This window comes from Solanum dulcamara, chromosome 11 (genome assembly GCF_947179165.1).
Source record: "Solanum dulcamara chromosome 11, daSolDulc1.2, whole genome shotgun sequence".
Lineage (NCBI taxonomy): Eukaryota > Viridiplantae > Streptophyta > Magnoliopsida > Solanales > Solanaceae > Solanum > Solanum dulcamara.
This window is the reverse complement of record NC_077247.1, coordinates 27110500-27136864: the sequence shown is the minus strand read 5'-3', so window position 1 is coordinate 27136864 and position 26365 is coordinate 27110500. Positions and strand designations below refer to the sequence as shown.

General features: G+C 33.3%; 1 protein-coding gene across 4 annotated transcripts; it reads right to left on the bottom strand.

The window, feature by feature from the left end:
* Positions 1 to 17793: 17793 nt before the first annotated feature.
* LOC129873124 (uncharacterized) lies at positions 17794 to 24223 on the bottom strand. 4 transcript variants are annotated; one of them, XR_008762652.1, is made up of 3 exons: positions 22920 to 24223; positions 22243 to 22353; positions 17794 to 18280 (listed from the first exon to the last, which is right to left on the bottom strand). XR_008762652.1 is itself a non-coding variant. In XM_055948147.1 (2 exons), exon 1 carries the CDS (start codon positions 24056 to 24058, stop codon positions 23087 to 23089), a length of 972 nt encoding a protein of 323 aa, XP_055804122.1. In that variant the 5' UTR covers positions 24059 to 24223; the 3' UTR covers positions 17794 to 18280; positions 23085 to 23086. The 4 variants fall into 4 exon arrangements, 1 of the variants encoding a protein (XP_055804122.1); XR_008762653.1 differs by having other exon boundaries at positions 23085 to 24223; XR_008762654.1 differs by lacking the exon at positions 22243 to 22353.
* Positions 24224 to 26365: the final 2142 nt, after the last annotated feature.

The following is a 26365-nucleotide window of genomic DNA, read 5'->3' as shown; positions in this document are numbered from 1 at the left end:
CTAAAATCATTATTTTATTTTTGTCTTTAGACAAAAAGTGAGGGACCACCATTGATTTTAATTTGAATGTTTTTCTTTATAGATAGCCAACAACATTACATAATTCGTGTCATCCAGTAAATACTTCATGTCTTATGTATTGCCTTCATTTGGTGGACACACATCCCTCCCATTGGCTCTCCATATTTCATAATAATTTACTATTTTCCCACTACATTATGGGGGAAATGTTAACCTCAATACCTAAAGAGTCCTATATTTTATGGTTATAGTTGCCTTTAGACTCTAAAAAAAGTTATATATTGGACTGATAATGCCCATGTCCCAACTTGAGGATAATAATGGTGGAAATTATGAGCCTATGACACGAATAAATATATTAAAAAAATGAAGATAAATATAACTTTTTTTCTATGAAAACAGAGACACATATGATTATTTTTGTGTATTTCATTAATAAAAATTACATGACAGTTAAATGGATATTAAGAGGTCAAAATTTAACCATTACTTATATATATATATATATATATATAGGTAATGAACCTTGCATTTTGCGTGGTCATGAATAATCGTATTAAGCTTATGAATGATCCGTTCATAATAGTCAAACATTAAAGTAATGAAAAGTAGATTATTATTAAAATTAAATATGACTAAAACTTGTTTCAATATTTGTTTTCATCAAAGACGACCATTGTGAAGGCGGGGAAGAGCGGACGGGGGTTAAGGCTGAATCCCAACATATCGATTTTCAAAAACAATGAAGTACATGAAGGAGGACATACACTTTGGCCTCCACAACAAAACGACTGATAGGTTTCTTTGCAAAAAATTTTTGTATACAAAGGATCTGTCTGCATTGGGAGGAATCCCCATTACAATTTGACTATAAAGGTAGAAGACTATATAGAAAAGCTTAAGACTCATGAATTATAATCATTATAAGTCACAAAATAGTTCTTTCTTGGCCTTATTTTGGCCTTGTTCTGAAGTTGAAGATATCCTATCCATCCAAGTTAATAATAGCCTTCAAAGAGACATGAAGAGAATTTTTAATCATCAAAGATAACTTGAGACCTGTACTTTTTCCCAAATTAGCCATGAAGTCATCATCCATATTAACGTCTCTGAAAGAATGGACAAAATGAAAATTTGTATTGCCAGAGAGGTAAATGCAGTGTGTTGCAGAAAACTTTCAATAGTCAACAACAATCCACAATTAAAACCACCAAAGCTAAAAGAAGAAATTATTCCTTATAATAAATAGAAAGAATATGGGGTGGTAAATTGGGCAAATAAATGAAGAATTTATGCTTTGAAAATGCATAATGAGGTAAAATAATTTGTCATTGGCAAAAGGAGTTTCAAGAAACATAATGATGACCATCACCATGTTCCTATGCCTTAATGAACACTAATTCTAAAAAGGAGTAATTACGCACATAATGCCTAACGTACTATTTGGAAATGCAACACATGAAATTGTCACTTTAATATAATATAATTAATATTAAAATGTTCACAAACCCAACAAATAGTCGCGGCTTAGCATATTCGGAGGCCTAAAGCAAAATTTCAATTAGCGGCCTAAAATCTAAATAACTTTATATATATTTATTTAAAATTTTATTTTTCTTACTTAGATGCAAATTATTACTTAATATATTTTTTATAAATGATTTCATCAAATACCTTCTTTTTTTCAGTTATTAATTTTACGTAAGATTTTATCAATTAATCGTTGAATTTTTTTTCACCGAAGCAATCATTATATCAAAAAGTTGATAACTTGATATACTTCACTTAATATGTTTGTTGTAATGCTTGAAAATTTTAAGAAATATAATAAAGAATTTGCAACTCACTTTGTTCAACACTTTTCGATTATTGATTCATATTTTTGACAAAGTATTATTCCAACTCATCAAAACTTTGAAGAATAAGAGCACAAAAGGTGTTAAAAAGAATAAAATAATATGAGTGTTAGTAGAGAGAATGTAAGAAGGCAAAACAACATTTTCTTGATATGTTAAAGAGAATTAAATAATATAATTTTTTTTAAATGATTTTTATCATAAATAATCACTTTTTCTATTAAAAAATTAACACAATTTATTATTGATAAAAATTTGAGTTTTTAAAGGCTAGAGCCGGCCCTGAATAGTGGTGCACCGTTTGTTTTTGGTTACAACATGACTTGATTATGGATGATTTAGGTGCAGTGATCTGATGCTAAATTAGTCATTGAAATCAAAGACACAAAAGTTGATGACATGATAAATTACAACTTCAGGACTTCTATAGAACAATCGGACTGGAATTCCTCTGCTTAACTATTAGTACTTGACCATTCTTGAACTTTAGACTCGGTAGAGCTATAGGTCATAGGTGGGACTCTGAGTCCACTCCCAAACTTAGGATAATTTAAAGTTTTCCTTCAACTCTCCCTGACATCTACGTTTCGTAGGAATTTCTACGGACCGTAGATGGTGCCCATAGGAAAAGCTAGGAGAATCCGAGACTTAAGTATGCAGGACGAAGGGCTTCTAAGATCCATAGAAGGTTCTACGGACCGTAGAAGGTTCTGTAGATCCAACCCTTGCAATTTCAGTACCCCTAGATGTTTGACCCATATTATATGAGAGGGATCCTACGGCCCGTAGAAGTTAGGAGGTACCCTTAGACGACTTCAGACAATTTTAAACTAAGGGTATTTGGCTCTTTTCTCATCCTTTTCAAGTCAAAATCTTCACATTTCGAGACCAAATTAAGTTCCTTATCAGTATCCTACAAGCTTTTTCTCTCAGATTTCCTTCCAAAACTTAGAGCAAGGTTCCAAGAGGAGAAAAAATATCTAGGGTTCAAGAGAGTGCATTGAATTCTTCGAGTTTCATCAAGAACACTATTTTTCTAGGTATGTTAGGCTAATCATAGTGTTGGACTACGTTCGTCCTCACGTACTGCATCTAAATTCGATTAGTAAAGGTATAAGTCTAGAGTTCTATCCAAAGTTCAATAAATTCTGAGTTGGTTTATGTTTCGCATGCTAAATTTTGATTTCCTTCATTTATCAAAATTATAATACTATGTGTTGTTTGATTTATTGGAATTATTGTTCATTCTTTTGATCACATAACCCTAGTTATTTATAATTTGACTTAAATTTTGTGAGCAATTATTTTTATGCATTGATCGTGAAAATTTAAGTGACTTCACAAATACTTTTAAAGTCTCATTGAAAAGTAGGTTTACATAATACAAATGATCCCAATCGTATCATTTTTCATTGAGAAAAGAGGTCGATTTTGAGAAGAGCATCAATGATTTTTAGAAAGCATTTCAATCAAGTAAAACAAAGTAATGTAAAGATCAATTTTCCTTAAAGAGGGCTTTTTGAGTATTATCTCAACATAGATGTTACGTGAGCATTATTATTTATTGAATTGTTTTGGGAGTAGTATTGAACATCGATTTGGGTAAGAGTTATATAACTAGAAGCCCCATAAACTACGTAGCCAGCATAGGATAGGATCGCACCGCAATATGGGACACTCCTTATTGCCTCTGAGAAGGCCTGTTAAATGGATCCATAAGTTAAAGTTGTTGTCCTATATTCTAAAAAGGCATAAGATGGCTCTGCCAACATGGAAAGGACGTTGTACCATCAAGAGGCTCATAGTGATGGTTGTCAGTTAGAGAAACTCCCAATAAAGTAAAGTTATCTTATTTTAATGTTTTGCTTTTATTTCATGTTTCATCGTAAAGTTTGAATGGTTTTTACCTCTTATTTATGTCTTATCTTAAGTTGAGTTATGTTCAGCCTTTTAGTTCAGTTGTCTTTTTTACTCAGCCATCATACATACCATATTTTTCATGTACTAACAATATTTGACACTGTATTTTTTTATGATGCAGCTACAGGTTTTACCGATGAAGGGTGTTATGAGATTTGAAAAAAAAGGTGAAGCACAGTCCCCATTACATTGGTCCCTATCAGATTACAAAGAGGATTTGTAATATATCTTATGAGTTAGCACTACTATTAAAGTTAGCGGTTGTTCATCGGTATTTCACATTTCTATGCTTAAGAAGTGTTTGGGAGATCCTTCACTCATTGTTCATACAAAAGGCATTGGTGTAAAAGATAGCTTGTCTTATGAGGAGATTCTGGTTTAGATTTTGAATCGTCGGGTTTTTAAGCTGAGGACCAAGGAGGTTGCATCGGTCAAAGTATTTTGGAGAAATCAGTTTCTTGAAGAAGCCACATGAGAGGCTGAAGAGGATATGAAAGTTAAATACCCTCATCTTTTCATTCCTTCTAATGATGATGTTGAGGGTATTACCTTTTTTGCCATCTCAAATTTAATGTCTATTTATTAGTTTAATTGTTTCAATTCTTGCATTGCATTTGTGCCTTGTGTAAAATCTTAGATTGGTCATCATTCGAGGATAAATGATCCTAAGGGAGAGATATTATAACACTCCAAAGTATCCTAACTCAGACCCCCCCCCTAGAAAAGTACCCTGACTAGTGAACCCTAAGTAGCGCCTACGGATCCTAAGTAGAGCTACGGGTCAAAGGTAAGACTCATAGTCCACTCATAGACTTAGGATAATTTTAAGTTTCCTTCAACTCTCCCTGTGGAATTCCTCTACGACTCATAGAAGTTCCTACGGACCATAGATGGTGACCGTAGGAAAAGCTTAGAGAATCAGACTTAAGCATGTAGGACGAAGGGCTCTTACAGTCCGTAAAAGGTTCTATGGATTGTAATAGGTTTCGTAGACCCAACCCTTGCAGTTCTAGTAGCTCCAAAAAGCTTGACCCAGGTTCTACAAGAGGTCTCCTACAGTCCGTAGAAGTTTGTACAGACCATAGGAGGTACCCGTTGATGGCTTCAAACAGTTTTAAGTTAAGGGTATTCAGATCTTTTTCCACCCTTTTCAAGCCAAAACATTGACATTTTGGAGAAAACTAATTCCTTTATCAGTATCCTACGAGCTTTTCCTCTCATATTTCCTTCCAGACATAGAGCAAGTTTCCAAGAGGAGAAAAAAAGGTAGGGTTCAAGAGCGTTCATTGAATTCTTCGAGTTTCATCAAGAACACTATTCTTCTAGATATATAAGGATAATCATAGTATTGGAATACGTTCGTCCTCACACCTTACATCTAAATTCAGTTAGTAAAGGTATAAATCTAGAGTTCTACCCAATGTTCCATGAATTTCGAGTTAGATTTATGTTTCACATGCTAAATTCCGATTTCCTTAATTTATCGAAATTATGATACTATATGTTGTTTGATTTCTTGAAATTATTGTTCATTATTTTGATCACATGAACCCTAGCTATTGATCATTTGATTTAAAATTTGTGTGCAACTATTTTTATGCATTGATCTTGGAAATTTAAGTGACTTCACAAATACTTTAAAAGTCTCATTGAAAAGGAATTTTATATAATACAAATGATCCCAATCGTATCATTTTTCATTGAGAAAAGAGGTATATTTTGAGAAGAGCATAAATGATCTTTAGAAAGCATTTCAGTCAACTAAAGCAAAGTAATGTACATATCAGTTTTTCCTAAAGAAAGATTTTTGAGTATCATCTCAACATAAATGTTACGTGAGCATTATTATTTATTGAATTATTTTGGAAGTAGTATTGAGCACTGATTTGGCTAAGATTAATATAACTAGAAGTCCGTTAAACTACGTAGCCAGCGTACGATAGGATTGCACCACAATATGGGCGACTCCTCATTGGTTCTAAGAAGTCATATTAGATGGATCCATAGGTTAAAATTGTTTTCCTATATCCTGGAAAGGAATAGGATGGATCTGGCAACGTGGGCAAGACGTTGTATAATCACGAGGCTCATAGTGATGTTTGTCGATTAGAAAAATTCCTCAGATAAAATAAAGTTATCTTATTTTAATGGTTTGCTTCTAGTGCATGTTTTATTGTAATGTTTGAATGATTTTTACCTCATGTTTTTGTCTTATTTTAAGTTGTGTTATGTTTAGTCTTTCAGTTCAGTTATCTGTTTTACTCAGCCATCTTACATACCGTACTTTCAATATACTAACATCATTTGATGTTGCATTTTTTCATGATGTAGATACAGGCATTTAGAATCATCAACAGGCGCATCGTTGAGATCACTCATCCATCAGTTTTGGTGAAACCTCCTTGCTTCAGGGGACTGTTGTAAGTTATTTTGAGTATTTTCAGCATTGGTAGTCACTAGGATTTGGTGGTAGTTGGAGGTCTTATTCCGGCACTAATCATTAATTTATAAAGGCTTCATGGACACAGTTAGAGAGTCAGTTTAACATTATCTTTTTAGATATTTTTGAAATACTTTTATGTATTATATGTATTATTTTCAGACAATTGTTTTCAGTTCTCTTCAAGTATTTAAATATTCATCTATTTTAACTTCCACGAGTCTTATTAAGTTTTTTGTTCTATAGTAGCTAGACCATGGGTTCTCTTGGGACCAGAAATATTTTTTGAGTGCCGACCACGTACAAGGTTTAGGCTTGAAGAGTGACAGAACGTTAATTTTTGTGAATTTATGTTCATTTGCTGGGTTGTCTGATTCAGAACAATTTTCTGCAATGAATTCATTTATCTATGATTGTGAATAACGGGGAGCAACCTTCCTTTTCTCTAAATAGACAAAAACATTCAGTGAAGAGTAGATCTAGTAGAGTTGTTGAATTGTAACAAAGTTAGTAACTAAATATCAGAGCACTCAAAAGTACAACCAGAACGTTTTAAATTTTCTAATGTTGAACTCTTGCTAAAATATCCAAAATATAGTGACCAAATCAAGCAACATAAAAATATATGGAGTAGACAATTATGAGTTTGATCTTTTTGTACTCAAATTATAATGTCAAGCCTAATTCCACTCTCAAGATAAATACTGTGAAAGCCAAATCCAAAGTTAAAAAAGGAGGAAAAATATTTACCATAATTCTGATGTTTGAATTTGTACACGAGTAAAAAAAAATAGAGAAAAAAGACGTCAGAATTCTCATGTTTGAAGAAAAGGAAAAAAGTTAATATATAAATACATAAAATAAAACACGAACCAAAATATGAAGAATTTGTACCTTCAGATATTTCTCAAGGATGATAAATTTCTTCTATGATATTCTGAGTTTTTCCCTGCAAACGTTTTTAAAGAAAAAAGTCACGGAGCTAACAAACATATACAAATTTTAAAAAGGCAAACAAAGTTCTTGCTGTCAAAATAAGGACACACTACAAGGCATTGATGATCAGACAATACAATTAACATGCTTAATTTCCCGAGAAACCCGAAAAGTAGCCTAAGGCATGAATTCTAGAAATTTAACATGATCAATTATCAATTCACCCCCGATTTCACACAAATCAAAATAAAATCATTTAATCATGCTCAATCTAAGGAGAGGAAAGTTGTAGCCTACCTATAGGCCGATCGTGTACGCTCCAAATTACCTTGCCATAACTTTTCCCTTTCCTAATATCTCGGAATGCTGAAACGCTATTAAAATAGAATCACAACGTTATTACGGTCATCTAGACACTAAAATTACCAAAATCAAAGACGGGCCAATTTCAGAGTCAAAAATAGAAATATGGGATCCGCTCTGGTAATTTCATTATTGACTTCGTAAAAAGGTCCAATTTACCTCCTCAAACTTGTGTTCCAAAATGGAACACAATTCCGAGCTCGGAAGAGCAAAAACATGAACATGTAAGAATTTTCCAATTTAAGCTCAATTAAACAACAACATCGTTTTACCTCAAACGATGGACCCCCAACACTTTCCCACTGATCACCTACATAGCCACAAAGTATTCGGACGTTTGAGACTTTGAATCACTAAAATCAGAGCTAGGATGGAGGAAAAATTGAAGTTTGAACTTGAGAGAAAATAGTTGATCGCACATATCTTTTTATTAAAAGACAAGACCTAATTGCTCTCTGCAAACGTAGAGGTCTACTTAGCCGGCCTTCGCGAATGGGGAGGGGCTCCCGCGAATAGGGAGGGCAACTGGCTAGACACCATGAACGTGGCCCTTGGCCTAGCGAACGCGAAGAAGGAAGGGCCAGTCTCCGCAAACGCCGCATGAGCCTTGCGAATGTGGAGGCCAATCCACTTGGCTTCCGCGAACGCGAAGAGAAAAAACTCCCTACACCAACAACTGCTACAACATGGAGATTTGACATTGTCCAAGTATTTGACATGGCGCTCGGGATTCATTTTGAATTCCGTGCACACAAATGAGATATGCTACCCCACCAAATTCGATGTTTTGGACTCAATGATGCAATTGAAATTTCCATACGGGGTCATTTTGAAAAAAATGAGTCCCACACCGAAGTGTCATTTTAACCAAATTCCACAACTAGCCTTGGAATTAGACCAGAAGTCTCGAAAAGCCAATGCTGGCTGATGGCATAAAATAATCGTACATGTAATTACATCGTTCGATGCCTCAGCCTTAGCTCTAGCTGGAGCTTCATACAAGTGTCCCTGTGTGTCTCTACCTTGTGCATCAACTCTTTCACCTGACCTGCCTCCACGGGGACCTCCCCATGCACCCTGATAACCATGAGGTGCTTCTGCTGGTGCGGGCCTAGCTGCTTGTGGAGCTGGTGCGGGCTCAGCCTTCCATTTTACTTGTGTCGTATTCATTCTTAACATTTTAGTTTACATTATCATAATGATTCAATCAAATAAGACTTATTTTCAGTTACTCAAATTTGATTGTTGCTTATCAAATTCACAATATTGAAGATCGACATAAACTTATTGGATTTCGAGGATGAAGTACTTAAAGGAGCTTTCTCAAACTTTTCGGTGATTCACCTACAGGAATAGGATATGTTCAAAGACCAAAAAGACAAGACAAGTTTTGAGATTCTTGATGTAATGTTATAATTTCAGAAAAGTCCATAAGACAACTTTACTCTATTGTATTCTTTTTATTTTTACGTAAATTCACAATTTTATCTACATAAGAAACATTTAAGATGTATTATATCTTTAAGATTTTTTGTTTCCCGTCTTTCTTTTATTTTGTTGGTTACTTTTTCTAAAATATGCAAAGATTGAAAATAAATCTATTGACAACTAAAATAATGGAAGAAGGAAGACGTACAAAAATTAATGGAGTTGTAGATGATACAAAGGCTGTAAAATTTACTTATTGTATTATACTCTAATATGATTAAACTCGAAGAGAAGGTGAATACATTTATGTCAAGGATAGAAGTCTTATTTTTTGAGGCTTATTGTTGAACAACTTTTACTGTAGAAAAAAATGAGATTGGCTTTCTTTCTCAACATTCTATTCTTTTCTCTTTGATTAAAATGGATTGTATTGCAATGTCCTATCTTAGATTTTTATTTTTCTGATATCTTTTTTATATGTATTTTTTTTACCTGATATAGATTTTTATTTTCTTCTAATGTCATATAAATACATCTACATTATTAAATAAACTTTTATTTTTATCTCATTAACTATATTTTGAAAAAAAAATATGTTCATCCTATTTTTTGAGAGAAAAAGATCTATTCAACTTCAAAACCAAAAATTGACTATATTTCAAAATAGAAGTATTTCTCTATAATCTTACTTTTCATATAGTTTCAACCTCAACCTCTTTTTTTTTTCTGCCAATAATTTTTCTGTATTCCACTAGAAATGAAATAAATAATTATTTAAAATTATACAGATATTTATTTTTTAAATTTATAATTAATCTCCTCTGCAATTACAATAAAGATGAATGTCTTAAGGAAGATAAATTCTTATATTTGCCTTCCTTTGCAACTATAGTGACTAAGAACAGTACTTTTCACTTGTTCTTGGTGGAATTTTGGAAGAAGGCGGCGTATAAAGAAAATGAAGAAAGGGGGTGGGGCCGTTGGTTAGAATGAATTTTTTTTAAAAATAATAATAAATCCACGTGTCATATATATATTCATTTATTTTTCCACTTAAGAAGTGTTAAGCTAAATTATAAAATATTAAAAAAAAAAGTGTCAAAATAATTCAATCAAGACCTACTATATATATTTTGTTATAAATTAACTAACTTGACAATTTTATAAAGGAAGAAGAACAAGAGAATAATATAGAAAGTATTAATAGAGAGAGTAGTAATATAGAGAGAGTAATAGTAATTCTCTTCTTTTATATGTTTTGTGTGTTTTTACATTGAAGTTTAAGGCTATATTTATAGTCATATTTACAAGTGGAGAAAAATATTAGTGGGCAATTTACCCACTTAAAAAATAAATGGACTATACACCATTTTAAGTGGACAACCATTTTACTTGGTTGATAATACTCCCCCTTGGATGTCCACGAGAAATGTGCCTCATTAAAACCTTATTAGGAAAAACTCAGTGGGAAAAAGCCTAATGAAGGAAAAAGAGTACACATATCTGATAATACGCCTTGAGTGCTGCCTCATTAAAAACCTTATCAGGAAAACCCAGTGGGACAAAACCTTGACTAAGGAAAAAAGAGTACAGCGCGTATTTTGCTCCCCCTGATGAAAATATTACTTAATATCTCGAAGACGACGCATTCCAATTTTGTATCTCATTTTCTCAAAGGTTGAAGTTGGGAATGTTTTGGTGAACATATCCGCCAAATTGTCACTTGAACGAATTTGTTGGACATCTATTTCACACTTCTTTTGAAGATCATGAGTGAAAAAGAATTTTGGTGAAATATGTTTTGTTCTGTCTCCTTTGATGTATCCTCCCTTCAGTTGAGCTATACATGCAGCATTGTCTTCATACAATATTGTTGGAGCGTCTTTTGTCAAAGAAAGACCACATGTTTCTTGAATGTGTTCAGTTATTGATCTTAACCAAACACATTCTCGACTTGCTTCATGAATGGCTATTATCTCTGCATGATTTGAGGAAGTGGCAACCATAGTTTGCTTTGTTGAACGCCATGATATAGCTGTACCACCATATGTAAATAAATAGCCTGTTTGTGATCGATTTTTATGGGGATCAGATAAATATCCCGCATCTGCATAACCGATCAATTGTAACGTGGAATCATTTGAGTAAAACAATCCCATATCAATGGTACCTCGAAGGTATCTAAATATATGCTTAATTCCATTTCAGTGTCTGCGTGTTGGTGAAGAACTAAATCTTGCTAATAAGTTTACTGAGAAAGCTATATCTGGTCTAGAATTGTTGGCAAGATACATTAATGCACCAATTGCACTAAGGTATGGTATTTCAGCACCAATAAGTTCTTCATCATTTTCATAAGGCCGAAACGGATCTGTATTAATATCAAGAGATCTCACAACCATTGGAGTACTCAATGGGTGTGCTTTATCCATATAAAATCTCTTTAAAATATTTTCTGTATATGTTGACTGATGGACAAATATCTCATTTGTAAAATGTTCAATTTGTAGACCAAGACAAAATTTTGTCTTTCCAAGGTCTTTCATTTCAAACTCCTTTTTCAGACATTTTACTGCCTTTGAAAGTTCTTCTGGAGTTCCAATAATATTCAAATCATCAACATATACTGCTATTATGACAAATTCAGATTCAGACCTTCTCATAAAGACACAAGGGCAAATTGGATCATTTTTATATCCTTCTTTTAGCAAATATTCGCTAAGACGATTGTACCACATTCGCCCTAATTGTTTCAACCCGTACAAGGATTTTTGAAGTTTTATTGAGCAATTTTCTCGAGAATCCTTGTATGCTTCAGGGACTTTGAACCCTTCGGGAATTTTCATAAAAATGTCGTGGTCCAATGAGCCATATAAATAGGCAGTGACCACGTCCATTAAGTGCATTTCAAGCTTTTCATGAACTGCCAAATTCATTAGATACCTGAAAGTAATTGCATCCACCACAGGGGAATATGTTTCCATATAGTCAATGCCAGGTCTTTGTGAAAAACCTTGGACTACAAGTCGTGCTTTATATCTTACGACTTCACCCTTTTCATTTCGTTTACGCACAAAAACCCATTTGTGCCCTACTGGCTTGACACCTTCAGGTGTTTGAACTATTGATCTGAAAACTTCACGTTTTTCAAGTGAAGTTAACTCTGCTTGAATTGCATCCTTCCATCTTGGCCAATCATTTCTCTATCTGCATTCATCGACAGATTTTGGTTCAAGATCCTTATCTTGTTGCATTATTTCAATGGCAACATTATAAGCAAAAATATTATCGACCACAATATTATTTCGGTTCCACCGTTTTCCTGTCGATACATAACTTATTGAGATTTCTTCATTCTCATTATTTTCAGGTTCTTGGACCTCCTCGGTGGTATCACCATTTGTTGTGTCTCTGGGCTCTTCTTGAGCACTCGCCTCCAAATTATGATCATCTTGATCATTTATTCCTTTCCTTTTTCGAGGATTTTTATCTTTGGAACCAAATGGTCTTCCACGTTTTAAGCGTGGTCTAGACTCATTTGCCTGAACAAGTTGTCCTATCGGGACATCAACTCGAACTTGAGCATTAGCAGCTGGGATATGCGATTTAGTAACCCGTGGAAGGTTAGTAAATGCATCTGGCAGTTGATTTGCAATATTCTGTAAATAAATCATCTTTTGAACTTCTTGCTCACATTGATTTGTTCGAGGATCTAAATGAGATAGTGACAATGAATTCCAATCTATCTCATTTTTCAACTGCTTATGTTCTCCCCCTAATGTTGGGTATACTGATTCATCAAAATGACAATCAGCGAATTTTGCCGTAAATAAATCTCCAGTCATAGGTTCCAGATATTTTATAATAGAAGGAGATTCATACCCAACATATATTCCCAACCTTCTTTGGGGACCCATCTTTGTGCGGTGCGGTGGAGCAATTGGGACATATACCGCACACCCAAATATTCTAAGATGGAATATATTTGGCTCCCTTCCAAACGCCAACTGTAATGGGGAAAATTCATGATAATTTGTTGGCCTTATGCGCACAAGTGCTGCTGCATGCAAAATAGCATGCCCCCATACTGAAATAGGAAGTTTTGTCCTCATTAGCAATGGTCTAGCTATCAATTGGAGGCGTTTAATCAATGATTCTGCTAGACCATTTTGAGTATGTACATGAGCGACCGGATGCTCAACTTTTATTCCAACCGACATACAATAATCATTAAATGATTGAGATGTGAATTCACCAGCATTATCAAGACGAATTGTCTTTATTGCATAATCTGGAAATTATGCTCTTAACCTTATAATTTGAGCTAACAATCTCGCAAAAGCCATGTTGCGAGTTGATAATAAGCACACATGTGACCATCTTGCAGATGCATCTATCAAGACCATATAATATTTAAATGGTCCACATGAAGGGTGAATTGGCCCACATATATCACCCTGTATACGTTTCAGAAACGCAGGGGATTCAATCCCAACCTTAGTTGCTGATGGTTTGATAATCAGTTTTCCTTGGGAACAAGCAACACAAGAGAATTCCTTAGATTGAAGAATTTTCTGATTCTTCAAAGTGTGTCCATGTGAATTCTCAATAATTCTGCGCATCATATTATAACCGGGATGACCCAACCGGTCATGCCAAATGATAAAATCATTAGAATAAGTAAACCTTTTGTTTACAATGGCATGTGATTCAACAGTACCAATATTTGTATGGTACAACCCAGAAGAAAGTGCAGGTAATTTTTCGTGCACAATTTTTTTCTCCATATTTATTGTAGTAATATAAAGGTATTCAACTTTTCCTTCATTTGCAGTCTCAATATGATAGTCATTTTGGCAAATAACCTTGAAACTTAACAAGTTTCTTTGAGACTTACTACAATATAATGCATTATCAATTACCAATATCGTTCCTCCAGGTAGCAATAAGGCTGCTTTTCCAGAGCCTTCAATTAATTTTGTACTACCAGATATTGTATTGACATAAGCCTTTTTCATAATCAAATGACAAAAATATTTATTTTCTTTTAATATCGTATGAGTTGTGGCACTATCCAAAATGCACATATCTCCATTATTCATCTTGAATCCAATTGAAGACTGATAAATTTATTTATCTTCATAAAATAAAAATGCATTGTAAGAAATAAAATAAGTAACAATTTTGCTAGAAAAACATAAGTCTCCCTTTTTTTTTAAAGTTAAATTATGGTAATTTAGAATTTAAAAAATTATATGATTCAATTATGATGAATGTTACAATAATTTAGTTTATGAAATTATATACTTATTAACCTTAAATAAATATTATACACAAGTATAAAATATTATAAAATATTAATATAATATTATTCATCATGTATAGATAATTTGTTTATTGACAAAAATAATACAATCATTATATATTATTAATGTCTAAAATATTAACAAGAATAAACAGTTAATATAATGACATTAAATAAGGCGAATATTATTTTTAGTAACAATATGATATTAAGATTAAATAATAGCACACTAATAGTAATTAATTACAACATTGTAAAATAGCACAATGTAATAAACAATATACAATTATCATAAAAATGTGACCTTGATTTTTTTTTCTTCAAATACATAAACGTAAAAATACAATAATTTGAAGTACATGATAATATATTGAAAAACATGAAATTAAACATCAATTAAGATCCTTAAAAAAATCTTCAACCTCCAAATGAGTAATATCATTGAGGTCATTAAAATCATCATCCCTTAAGGCCAGATTTGCTTCAATATTATCATTATTTAAAAGCCTTGCCTCAACATTATTTTCGAACGCCAAGTGTGACTCTATCCGAGCATTAGAAGAAGAGGCACCACCTCTATTTGCCTTTCTTTTAAAAGAATTTTGATAAAGTCTTACAAAATGCTCAGGCGTCCGACATTCATTTTTCCAGTGGCCTTTCATGCCGCAACGATGACAGTTACTTTTTGAAGGGCCATTTTGAGAACTGATATTGTTCTCCCTTTTATGTTGACCACCACCTCAACGATTATTAAATCGTCTTCTGTCATTGCCACGTCCACGCACATTATTGTGGCCATAATTTTTATTTTGTCTTCTTTCAGACTGGCCATGTGCCTTTACCATATTTACCTCCGGTAACGGAGCAGTTCCAGTGGGACGGGCTTCATGATTTTTCATTAAAAGGGCATTATGTTGTTCAGCCACCAGTAGGCATGATATCAATTCAGAGTATTTTTTAAAACCCTTTTCACGGTATTGCTGCTGTAATATTACATTAGAGGCATGAAAAGTAGTTAGTGTCTTTTCTAACATGTCCTCGTCATTTATATTTTCCCCACATAATTTTAATTGGGAAGTTATTCTAAATACAGCAGAATTATACTCAATTACAGTTTTAAAATCTTGAAACCGTAAGTGCATCCACTCATAACGAGCCCTTGGCAATACCGTTGCCCTGAGGTGGTCATACCTCCCTTTTAAGTCTTTCCACAATTCAAGTGGATCTTTCACTGTTAAGTATTCCATTTTTAGGCTTTCATCTAGATGATGACGAAGGAAAATCATAGCCTTTGCTTTATCCTGACTTGATGCTGTATTTCCTTCAATTATAGCATCACCAAGACCCTTAGCGGTAAGGTGAATTTCAGCATCAAGTACCCATGACAAATAATTTTTACCAGAAATATCAAGTGCCACAAATTCCAATTTTGACAAGTTTGACATGATGAAAATTAATTTGAAAGTAACAAAGATAACTTAAAAATTAAATTTCTTTAGTAGATATACCTGATATAGAAGTTAATTTTCTAAAAAATTAGAGCTTCGTGCTGATAACGTGTTATAAATTAACTAACTTGACAATTTTATAAAGGAAGAAGAACAAGAGAATAATATAGAAAGTATTAATAGAGAGAGTAGTAATATAGAGAGAGTAATAATAATTCTCTTCTTTTATATGTTTTGTGTGTTTTTACATTGAAGTTTAAGGCTATATTTATAGCCATATTTATAAGTGGAGGAAAATATTAGTGGGCAATTTACCCACTTAAAAAGTAAATGGACTATCCACCATTTTAAGTGGACAACCATTTTACTTGGTTGATAATATATTTAAATGTACAAAGCCTACTATTTGAGGTGTTTAAATCCAATTTTAAGGGCTACCAATGAATTCAGCTATATATATCAAAATACAGCATGATAGAATATTTGCATACTAATAAGTGTTTAATTGTAACTAATTTAACATAGTATAAGATCTAAAATATGGGGTTTCCTGGGAAGCGAGGGTAAGGATGGAGGATGGGGGGGACGGCGGAGGTAACTGCAATTTTAGTGTAGTTGATAAACAGTTGGTGAAAATTACTCATTAAATTAATTATTATTATTTTTTTTGTAATATTTAGTACAGTAAATTCATTTAAATATCTCCTATAAAATAAGTATTTTGGAGACAAAATGGTCTTAATAGGTGGACGAATAATTCTGCAACACAATAGTCGAATTGAAATAACAACCTTAGAATATGACACCCTGTTTTGAAGTTAATATTCCTAGGATCATTGTCATGCTGACAAGGCCCATTTATCTCGGAAGATATGGGACCAGATAAGAATGTGATAGGTTTTCATGGAAAATATTGAGATTCTTGCCGATTGATAGATACGCTATAATAGAGTTTGTAAGATTAGAGAGAGACGGATTCCATGAAAACTGCTTCCTAGGGTTTCTCTATAAACAACCACTTAAGTCATTTGTATTAGGGGTTCCACAATTTTTGATTATATACACAATCTCATAAATATAAATTCAATGAATACCACATATTTTTGCAGTTTTAATGTGTGTGTTTTTCATCAAAAAGGAATATCCAAGAGGATATGCTAACAATTTAAATTTATTTATCGCTACTGATGTGAAAGCAAGTGTTGGAAAATTGAAGTAGCAAACCTTGATTTGGTCTTTGCTTTTAATACCCAGTGCAAAAACGTTTTTCTTTCTTAGAATACAAACATAATAGCGTACACAATGATGAATTATATATCTTATGTTAGATTTTTATTTTTGGAACTCGTATATATTTTAATTTTGATCAAACCATAATAGTTTAATTTTAAAATAACGAGTAAGGTAATGATTTGCTTAAACATAAAATTAGACTTACTTTTATGTCTTAATCAGTCTGAACTCCAAGAAAAACAACATAGAGTAACTACAATTATAGTCCCTTTTATATTTGAAGGCAGTAGAGATATTTCCTTAATTAATTGTATGTAATCGGTGGAGGGAGCCAAGAGAAGAGCTAGAAGCCTAAATATCAAATTCGGTAATATTTGTGTTTAAAAATTTATCAAGTAAATATTAAATCAATTATTAATATTTGAAGTCTCCGTTCTAAAATTGTTCCCTGTAAGAGCGGACCTAAGGTCATGGTACTCTTCGGTTTAGGACTTGGCATGGAACAACTCAAACATTGCATTATTCTTCTGTGTCCAAGTGATGAAACCTTAAATTATGATTAATTATTTGAATATTGACGATGGAATGATTACAAATTTAAATCATTCTGTCATCAAATTAATAAAATATATACAAAGTGTATAAAAATAGTGTAGATTTTATACTAAATATACATATAACATACATACCTATACATAACATACACACTCATAATGTATATATTGTGTATACTTTGACCATATTGATAAACTAGTTGGCACTGTAACTTCCCTTGATGATTACAAACGAGAAAATAGACAATTATACTACAATATACTTAATATAATTCTACTTAACAAGATCTAAAAAGAATAAAATGTATGTAGACTTTACCTCTACTCATAGAGATAGAGTAGGTAATTATACAATCATGGATTTTCTTTCTATAATAAATAACGTCTCTCTCACTCCATTTTGGTATAAATCATCTTCTAATCATTTCTGAATAGACTTCTAGTCATCTCTCTTTTCTTTTTCCTTGTGAATATTTATATACTATTCTGTTTAGTGTGACATAAAGTAAGACTCAAATACTAAATGTAACCAACTATAGTTAAGTAGTTCAAATTAAAAAAAAAAAGCTTTTAATTCGTATGTACTTTTTTGCACCAAAAAACTAAATCTCTAATGAGTAATTAACTAAAGTGATAAAGTTTCTTCAACTTTTATCACAAAAAGGAACAAGAGAATCAATTTCAACATCTAGGAAAGAAAAAGGTATAGTCTGTCTGGTCATCAGGGCAATCTTCACAGCTTTGGCCACAATTTGTTATCTGCATAGCTCCTCCATCTATTATAACAAACATCAAGAGAGAACACAATTTCAACTAGTTTTACAGAAGAAACTGCAGAGATCCCACACAATATCCCAAGGCAAAATAAAATTAGCAGAAAGCTTTCCCCTTTTTAGCCTCAAATGCCTTTTAAAACAATGAAGAAACCATATAGAAGAGTGAAAGACATGTTAACGAAACTTAAAATTGCACAAAAAGCATTGTTCATATCCAAATCATCCATCAATGGATAATGTTCAAATTTCCACCTGTTTAAGCATTTTATTTAAGCTATGACACAACTCCTTTGAATCTATAATTAACTTACTTTTATATGCCAGGATCCTTTTCCACAAAAACATCCTAGAGTCTTCCCCTAAACAAATATACCTTTTTTAATTTCTAATTCTTAGCAGTGAAGCATTCCTCACATCATTTCCATTCTCATGTAAGACAGAGCGTCTTGGCACCTTTGAAATTTCAGAGAGATCCTCTTCCCCAAGCATTAACTTAAAGGAATTTGTTTTCGACAAGGGCAGCACATTGCTTGGAAGATCTCCAAAACAAAGGACACCAGAAGGACATCAGGTGGCCACTGACTTGAAATTTGTTATCCTTGCCATTGCAAACTTACCTAAGCATAGTGAAGATGCCAATATATATCTCCTTTCTCATGTCATGTTACCCACATCCAGCTGAACTAAATGTGTCACGCTAATTACATGCAAGCTCATCAAGGAGAAACAACAAAATGGAAGGTAACCATGTGCAAATCAAAGCACATGCAAACTCACTCTCTGAGCCAAAACAAGTTCTCAAGAGAGAAACTAAGTGCTCCATGGACATATTAGACTTATTATTGCATACCGTATGATGTTCAATGCCTCAAGGACCAACCAAACTATATAGTAGCATATTGTATACATTGAACTTGCAGAAAGAACTTCCATTGATGTCCAAAATGTGCCCCTACAGGGTTTCACTGAATCTAACGAGATTGAAATAGAACCACTATTCAAAAGAGAATAAAACCTTCCTGGATCTATGTATTGAAGGATTGATAACCGTTTCGGCATAAGTAGAAGGCATGACCAGAAAAACATCGACAATCCAGGAGACCAACCTAACAGCAGGATCCAAGTCCAAAATCAAGGAAAATGCACAAGAATTAGTAGGAGATATCTGCAGAGGCAGTAACTGCCATGTTTTGAGTTAGTAGATAGTTCTTTTATCTAAGGTTTGATGTAAAGAAAGCTATATTCCTCTTAGAATCCTTTTTTCTTGCAAGTCTTTCAGAATCCTCTTATGAGCTACTTCTTGTTCTTCAAACTAGTTTCATCATCAGTGTATCTTCCAAAACTATACTTTGATTATTACCCGACATAACTAGAGGTCCATTGACACGCTCATAGCCAATTAGAACCGTGGAACTAAGTATACTAAACTGTTCAAGCTACTTCAAAAAATGGATCTCCAATTGCCTTTTGAAGGAAATCCAATTGCAATATGATCACATAATTCCAATCGTCAATATCGAACTAGTAGTTCCTGAAGGAAATCTCAAATAGTACTACGATCATGTTATTCCAGTGCACTTAAATTTTGGAAACAGCCTCTCGACCTCCACGAGGTAGTGGTAAAGTCTGCGTATATTCTGTCCTCTCCAGACCCCACTTGCGGGATTTCACAGGGTATGTTGTTGTTTAATTTCTCAAAGTAAAATTTGAACTTTAGTCCCTGCTTTTAATTGCCACTGGATGCTCTTTCTCTATGTCGAAAACCACTGCCCTTTGCATCTAAATAAGCAATTTTATCAACACAAAATAGAACTAAGAATTATTGTATATGCAGAACACTTATTGCAATAGTCACAGGTGGGCATAGTTTGGGTCAACCCAAAGTTTGAACTTTTTGAATATTTATTTTGAATGTTTGGATTATGGATAGGTTATTGGATTTAGTACTAAGGATTTTTGGATATTCGAAAATCCGATTTTTTTTATACCTTATATTCAGCCCTACCCATATCAAATGTGCCCAATACTATTAAGTCCAATTTCCATAGGTCCAATAGATTACTAGCTATGGCCCTACCCATTATAGTATTAAGTCCAACATGTAATCCTTGTTAATAGTAGAAAATTAACATTCCAAAGGAGCAAACTATTAGGTGAATTGAGGTTGTTAATTGTTATGACCTGTCTTAAAGGCTCTAAAGTCAAAACTGAAAATCCAAAAACATCCCAACTGATTAATCCAAAACCGAACTTCAAAAAATCCAATCCAATTCGAGCTTATTTGGGTGGATTTGGATTGTTCAATCCAAAAACCGGAAAATCCAAACTGAAATTTTCATATCCAATCCGAACGCCAACCCCTACCCTTGCTACTCCTGTAGGGCAATTAAGAAATCAAGAAAACTTTTCAGCTTCAACTACAACTACCATGTTATGCCAAAAGGAAATTATAAATATATCTGTTTTTCAATTTGGGTTTGTGACATCTCTGAATGCCTTAGACCTACCCAGCATATACATACTAAGATACTGTTCCATAATCTTATGTTTACCAAGTCCCTTGCTGGACCAAAAGATATTTAGAATGAGCATCCAATTGAGTTTCCAATGCAGGAATAAGTGATAACATCTTCAATCTTAATTTAATACGTGGCATTCAAGTATGAAATCCCCAGTTCTACAGGTTAGGTTAAATAGCTTCATAACAACCACCTGATAAAATAACAAACGGTCCAAGAAAAGCAGGCAACCATATATTCCATATATGGAGCCTTTTATTTTCCAAATTATATTCCACAGCCACTTGTTGAACGGAACTGCTGTTGCATCTCTCTTACTTCTCTCCAAATCTTCTGTTCTCCTTCTACTAGCATGTTAATGAGGACAGACAGAGTGGAGAAACCAACATATTAGCAGTTAGCTAGCCAACATAGAATCACTCTCTGTTCAATTATTCAGGTACAGCAGTATGACAGCTCAGGAAAAGATATCATCAGAAAATCGAAAAGCAGATTCTTTCTTTCCATCATAATACCTCGAAGTTTGAAATGACAATATTTTCATATCTTTCCTGTTGATCATTCCTCAATCTACAGGTATCTGATAAAACAATTTGCAGTCTCTCCTATAGATAGCTAATATAATGATTTTCCAGTTTGGGGGGGAGAATTCACCATTCCCATCGAGAATTGAATTGACCTTTCCCTTATTACGAGTGGAGGAACTAACATAGATATTATTATGGATATTCTGATGCAAAAATTGGATATTCCATCCCTCAGATAGTGCTTCGTTCTAGGTCACTGACATATCCTTTTCAGGCCCAGGATGGCCCCTGCTGTGCCAAGGAAAAGAAGAGAAGAAATAATCTTAATGCATGCTCCACTTGGCTCACGAGACATAACTCAGTTGGTTGACCTCCGCTCTTGCAATTGGGAAAGCTAGCCCACATATATATTAATGAGATAGTGCGCATACACGGGATACAATCATCCATAGTATCAATCAAATATCCACGGTTCACTTTAGCCTAGTGGACTATCACCATCTACTCAACTAGGTGTGTTTTAATACATAGGTGGTGATAGTTTATTTTTAAGAACATAGGAAAAGGGAATAGTTGATCGTTGGGGTGTGAAACTCGTGAAAAAGTGATAGTTCAAGTGTGTTTTTGACCATTATCTCAAAAGACTAATATCCAGAGGAAAGGAGGAAAGATTAAAACATGGATAGCCACTTTAAGTTAGTATACATAATGCTGCGAGTCTTCCTAGCAAAATTATTTCACTAGTTTTACTAGTAAAAGTGGTGGTGTACACTAAATTAAACTGAAGTTCTGCATAACCAGAAGCAAAGAAATATTCTGTTAGCAAATTACCGTTAAAAGAATATTTCACAAAACTTAGTCCAAGACAGTTCCTTCAATTACACATTAAACATAATACAAAGAAGGTTGAGCATACCCCATCTCTTCTCCCCACCATTTTCCCAACAAGAGACACAAAATGAAGTGTGAGCTTTTCTGTCCAATGAGGCGATCCCTCGCCTTTTCTTTTATTTGTTTTTCAAGTAAACTGCTCCAAAAAAGGAGTGAAGCTAGTTAGAATATCATAGAACAATACCATTCCAATCCTTGAGGGTAAAAAAAAAAAGAAATCAGTTCTACGGCAATGCAGAGATTTGGTGAGGCTGAAATAGCAAAAGTACCAACTCTAGTTGTTACAGGTAGGCCAATCCTTTATTATTCCTATACCTATTTAAATCACTCAACTTAGTTAATAAATTGAATTTCAATCTCCAATGGGATTCTAAGGAGATATAAGCACAGGATAACAAAGAGAAGACTTGACAAGGTAGAGGAATTTATCTTAATCGATACAATGAGCAACGGTATAACTTTCTTTCTATAAACAGCAGCGGGGCAGTCATATGCAGTATATGATAATTATCCACCTCTGGTGGCGAACAATCACATGGCATAACAATTATCAATAGATATATTTTAACATGTTCAAAGGACAAAGAGCTTTGTTATAAACACTATTGGTGCATATTAATGGAATTTATCGAGGAGGCACAAAGAACAATGTGACTTATTAGGTAAACACACAAATTCAAGTGTCAAAACATAGCAACCTACTTCAAAATGGCAGCTTGGTGCACTAAGCTCCCGCTATGCGCAGGGTCCGGAGAAGGGCCCGACCATAAGAGTCTATTGTACGCAAGTTAATGTCTTTACCATTCCTCTTGCCAATATATCACACAACAAATTTGAATGAAAGTACAAGGGTATAGCCTTTCTCACCATCATGGCGTCAAGGCACCGCCTTCTAAGTTCTCCATCTGCACGCTGCTTTTCAGAGGCACATATTCCCCAAGGTATCCACCAAGATGATCATACAGAGCAGTCTTATCTATCCCCTGATGATGGTAGCTCTTGCAAACATAGTAAAACACACTTTGCATCAAAAGCCCCACAAGATTCACAATCACCAATACTCCAACCAAGAACCCGCCAATCATAATCCTTGAAATCACACCATAAGTTTCACCTCCATGCACCACAACTGACCCAAAAAACCCATTAATTACCCCACAAATAGACAAATATCCAAAAACAAGGAAAAATGCCATTCCTGTCCTTCCTTTCAACAACTCATAGCTCTTCTTCATAGCTCCTATACCATAAATAGGCTCAAGAACAGACACCACACTTGCCAAATGCCACAATGCACTGAAGTAAACATGCACTACAAGGAAGAGTATAAAGACAACCAAGAAGGAGAAAAGGAACAAAACCACATTCTGGGTATCGGCTGCTACAATCAGAAGCACAAGAAAAATCAAGAAAACAGTGTTATAAGCCAACATAGATAGAGAAACCCATATGAAGGTAATGAAGAGCCTCTTGAAAACACTGGGAATTGCAGCTAAGGTAGAGGAAAAAGAGACAGGCTTTGAGGTGTAAATTGATGCGACAGTGAAAACAACAGCAGCAGTTGAAAGCAAAGAAAAAGCAAACAAGAAAAGTAGGTAAACAAACTGGAAAACAATGAGTTTGGTCCATTGAGAAGCATGAGATGAATTTGGGTTTTCCTGGAGCTGAGTAATGATTGGATGAGTGAACAAAGAATGAGCCAAGATTGCAAAAGATAAAGGAAATAATAAAGTAAGGGTAATAAGGTAGAAAGTTTTAGGAGATCTCTTGGGTATGGAGATTGATTCTTGGAAAATATCAGGTATGGTTAAGAATTGAAGCTCTTCTGGTGGCAGATCCATTCTTGATCAGCTGAAAACAAGTGTTGTTTCTGTCTGATCTCAGACAAATTTTTGGGGGGTTTGAGGATGGACGATTTCAAGATTGTGAAATTCTTGCCCACGGTTTTTTCCTCAGAAAAGTCTACGCGCTAAAGCATTAGGTACAACACATTTTTTTTATATTCGATAAATATAAGGAAGATTAATATACAAGGAATGTCGGAGGAGCAAATACATACATTATATATAATCCTAAATCGTAATTATGATCTAATCTTGTTTAATAATGTAGGAAGGTAATAAATTTTATGTATTTCCATTCTTTTAACTCTTAATAATCTCATGTCATAATTGCTTTAGTGATTGCACTTCTATTAATTTATTTATCCTTTTCTTAATCTTTAATTATGAATTCAATTGTTCATGCTATTGAAATAATGACTTTCAACATAATCTAGCCCCAAAACAGTTTAATAAAGTTGGTGTCTTAAAGTTACACCTTGATGAGGCCTAATTTTTTTTTTTAAAAAAATCTCGTACACATTTTTATTTAAAATTTATTTTCCTAACTTTATGAGATGTAAAATTATTACTAACTTTCTTATAATTGACTTCTTCTAATGGTAATTCTTTTTTAAAAAGATAATATAATTAATCCATTTAATTTCTCTTGAGTTATTACTGATCTTAGGTAAATATTTTATCAATTTTAATTTTGGAAAACTTTTTTTCTTAAAACTTAGGTAGGTATTATAAGAACAATTAATATTATTTTATAAGTAATATAGACATTTGAAAATGATTTAATTTTTTTATTTGATTGAGTATATGGATTAGAGTATCCTTCTTTACTTGTATTATTTTCCTTAATATTTTAATTTCAAAAATAAATGTAAATCATCAATATCAAAGATTTTCTTATGTTTGAAGGAACATTTTAGATTAATGCATTGTACTTCAGATTTTCATTATCTAGTGATCTCAAAAAATAATTATTAAATAGAAAATTAAAAAATTATATGTTTTGAATAGTTCAATTCTATTTTGAAATTTCTTTTCTTATATTTTAATTTTAAAAATGTACTTTTTTTTCTTTAAGATACTCAATTTTAAGAAAAATATTAATTGAAAAATCTACTACTAGTGAAAATGCCACCCACCCCACGTCCACACCAAACAACCAAAAAAACTTTGGGCCTAAAGTCTGGCTTGACCTGCTTTATCCTTGAGTTAACATTGATTGAAGGGATAATTATCTGATAGAATAAAATTTAGCTCTCTAATTATCCTTTATAGTGATAGTTTTTAAAAAATTACAAAACATAGCTGCACTCTTAATTCTATTGTAGATTTTTAAAAGTTGGTCCTATAATTCTTCCTCACCCTTGCCCTTTCATCTAGTTCTCCTTCTCTCCAACCCAATCGACAATTGCTAAAATAAAATAGCATACACCTATCATTTACGATTTACGAGCATCGCCTATTAGAGTTTGAATTCTGTGCAGAAGCTATTCTTAGTTGTAAAGTGGCATTCCTTTAATGGGTCTCCTTCGTTTGTCGAAGAAATTGAAAATGATGAAATAATAGGTCAATTAGATATTTCTTAATAATTTTTTTTACTATTTATAAAAAATTAAAATTAAATTACAGCAGTCACAATTATCATCAAAAACTGGTAGAATAGGTGCAAAAAAAGCTTCATATGCAATCGCAATTCAAGATGCGATGACGTATCACATCTGGTTCTCATAGAAACTCAGACGCGCTAATTTGATTGGACTCCACTATGCGGCGAAGCAGATGTGATCGCATCTATCTATGAGACATCGCCGCGTGTGAACCATTTCTATTTTCAATCAATTTTTGTTGTGTATTTTTAAAAATCATAAATAGCTATTTTAGGATTATTTTAGTGGTGTTTTTTTCTTCTGTTTTTTCGATCTATGAGCATTACTTTGGGAAATAAAAGCGTTTCTTCTTGCGGTCGAAATTGTGAACAAGTCTTGGCTATTGAATCCAATCTTTTGGTTTTTGATTCTCATTACTACTCATTGTAAGCATGTTTTACTACTTTTTAATTACTGTTTCTGCACTATCTATGGGTAACTAACCCTATAGCTAGGCTTGCGGAGCCCTAAAAGGGGAGTAACAATGATGAAGTTGTCTTATTAGAAATTCTAGATAATGTTTCTTGGCGTATAATTAATTCTGTTATTTTGTATGGATTATAATGAAATTTCTACATTAGAACTTGTCCGTATTGTAAACTTCCTTGAAAAAAGCGGTTAAGATTAGAAACAATAACTATGCAAAGGAATTGAGATGTGA

What these genes read in the sequence shown, in the direction of transcription:
- LOC129873124 (XM_055948147.1), bottom strand. Translation starts at nt 24,058, where the DNA reads ATGGATCTGCCACCAGAAGAGCTTCAATTCTTAACCATACCTGATATT.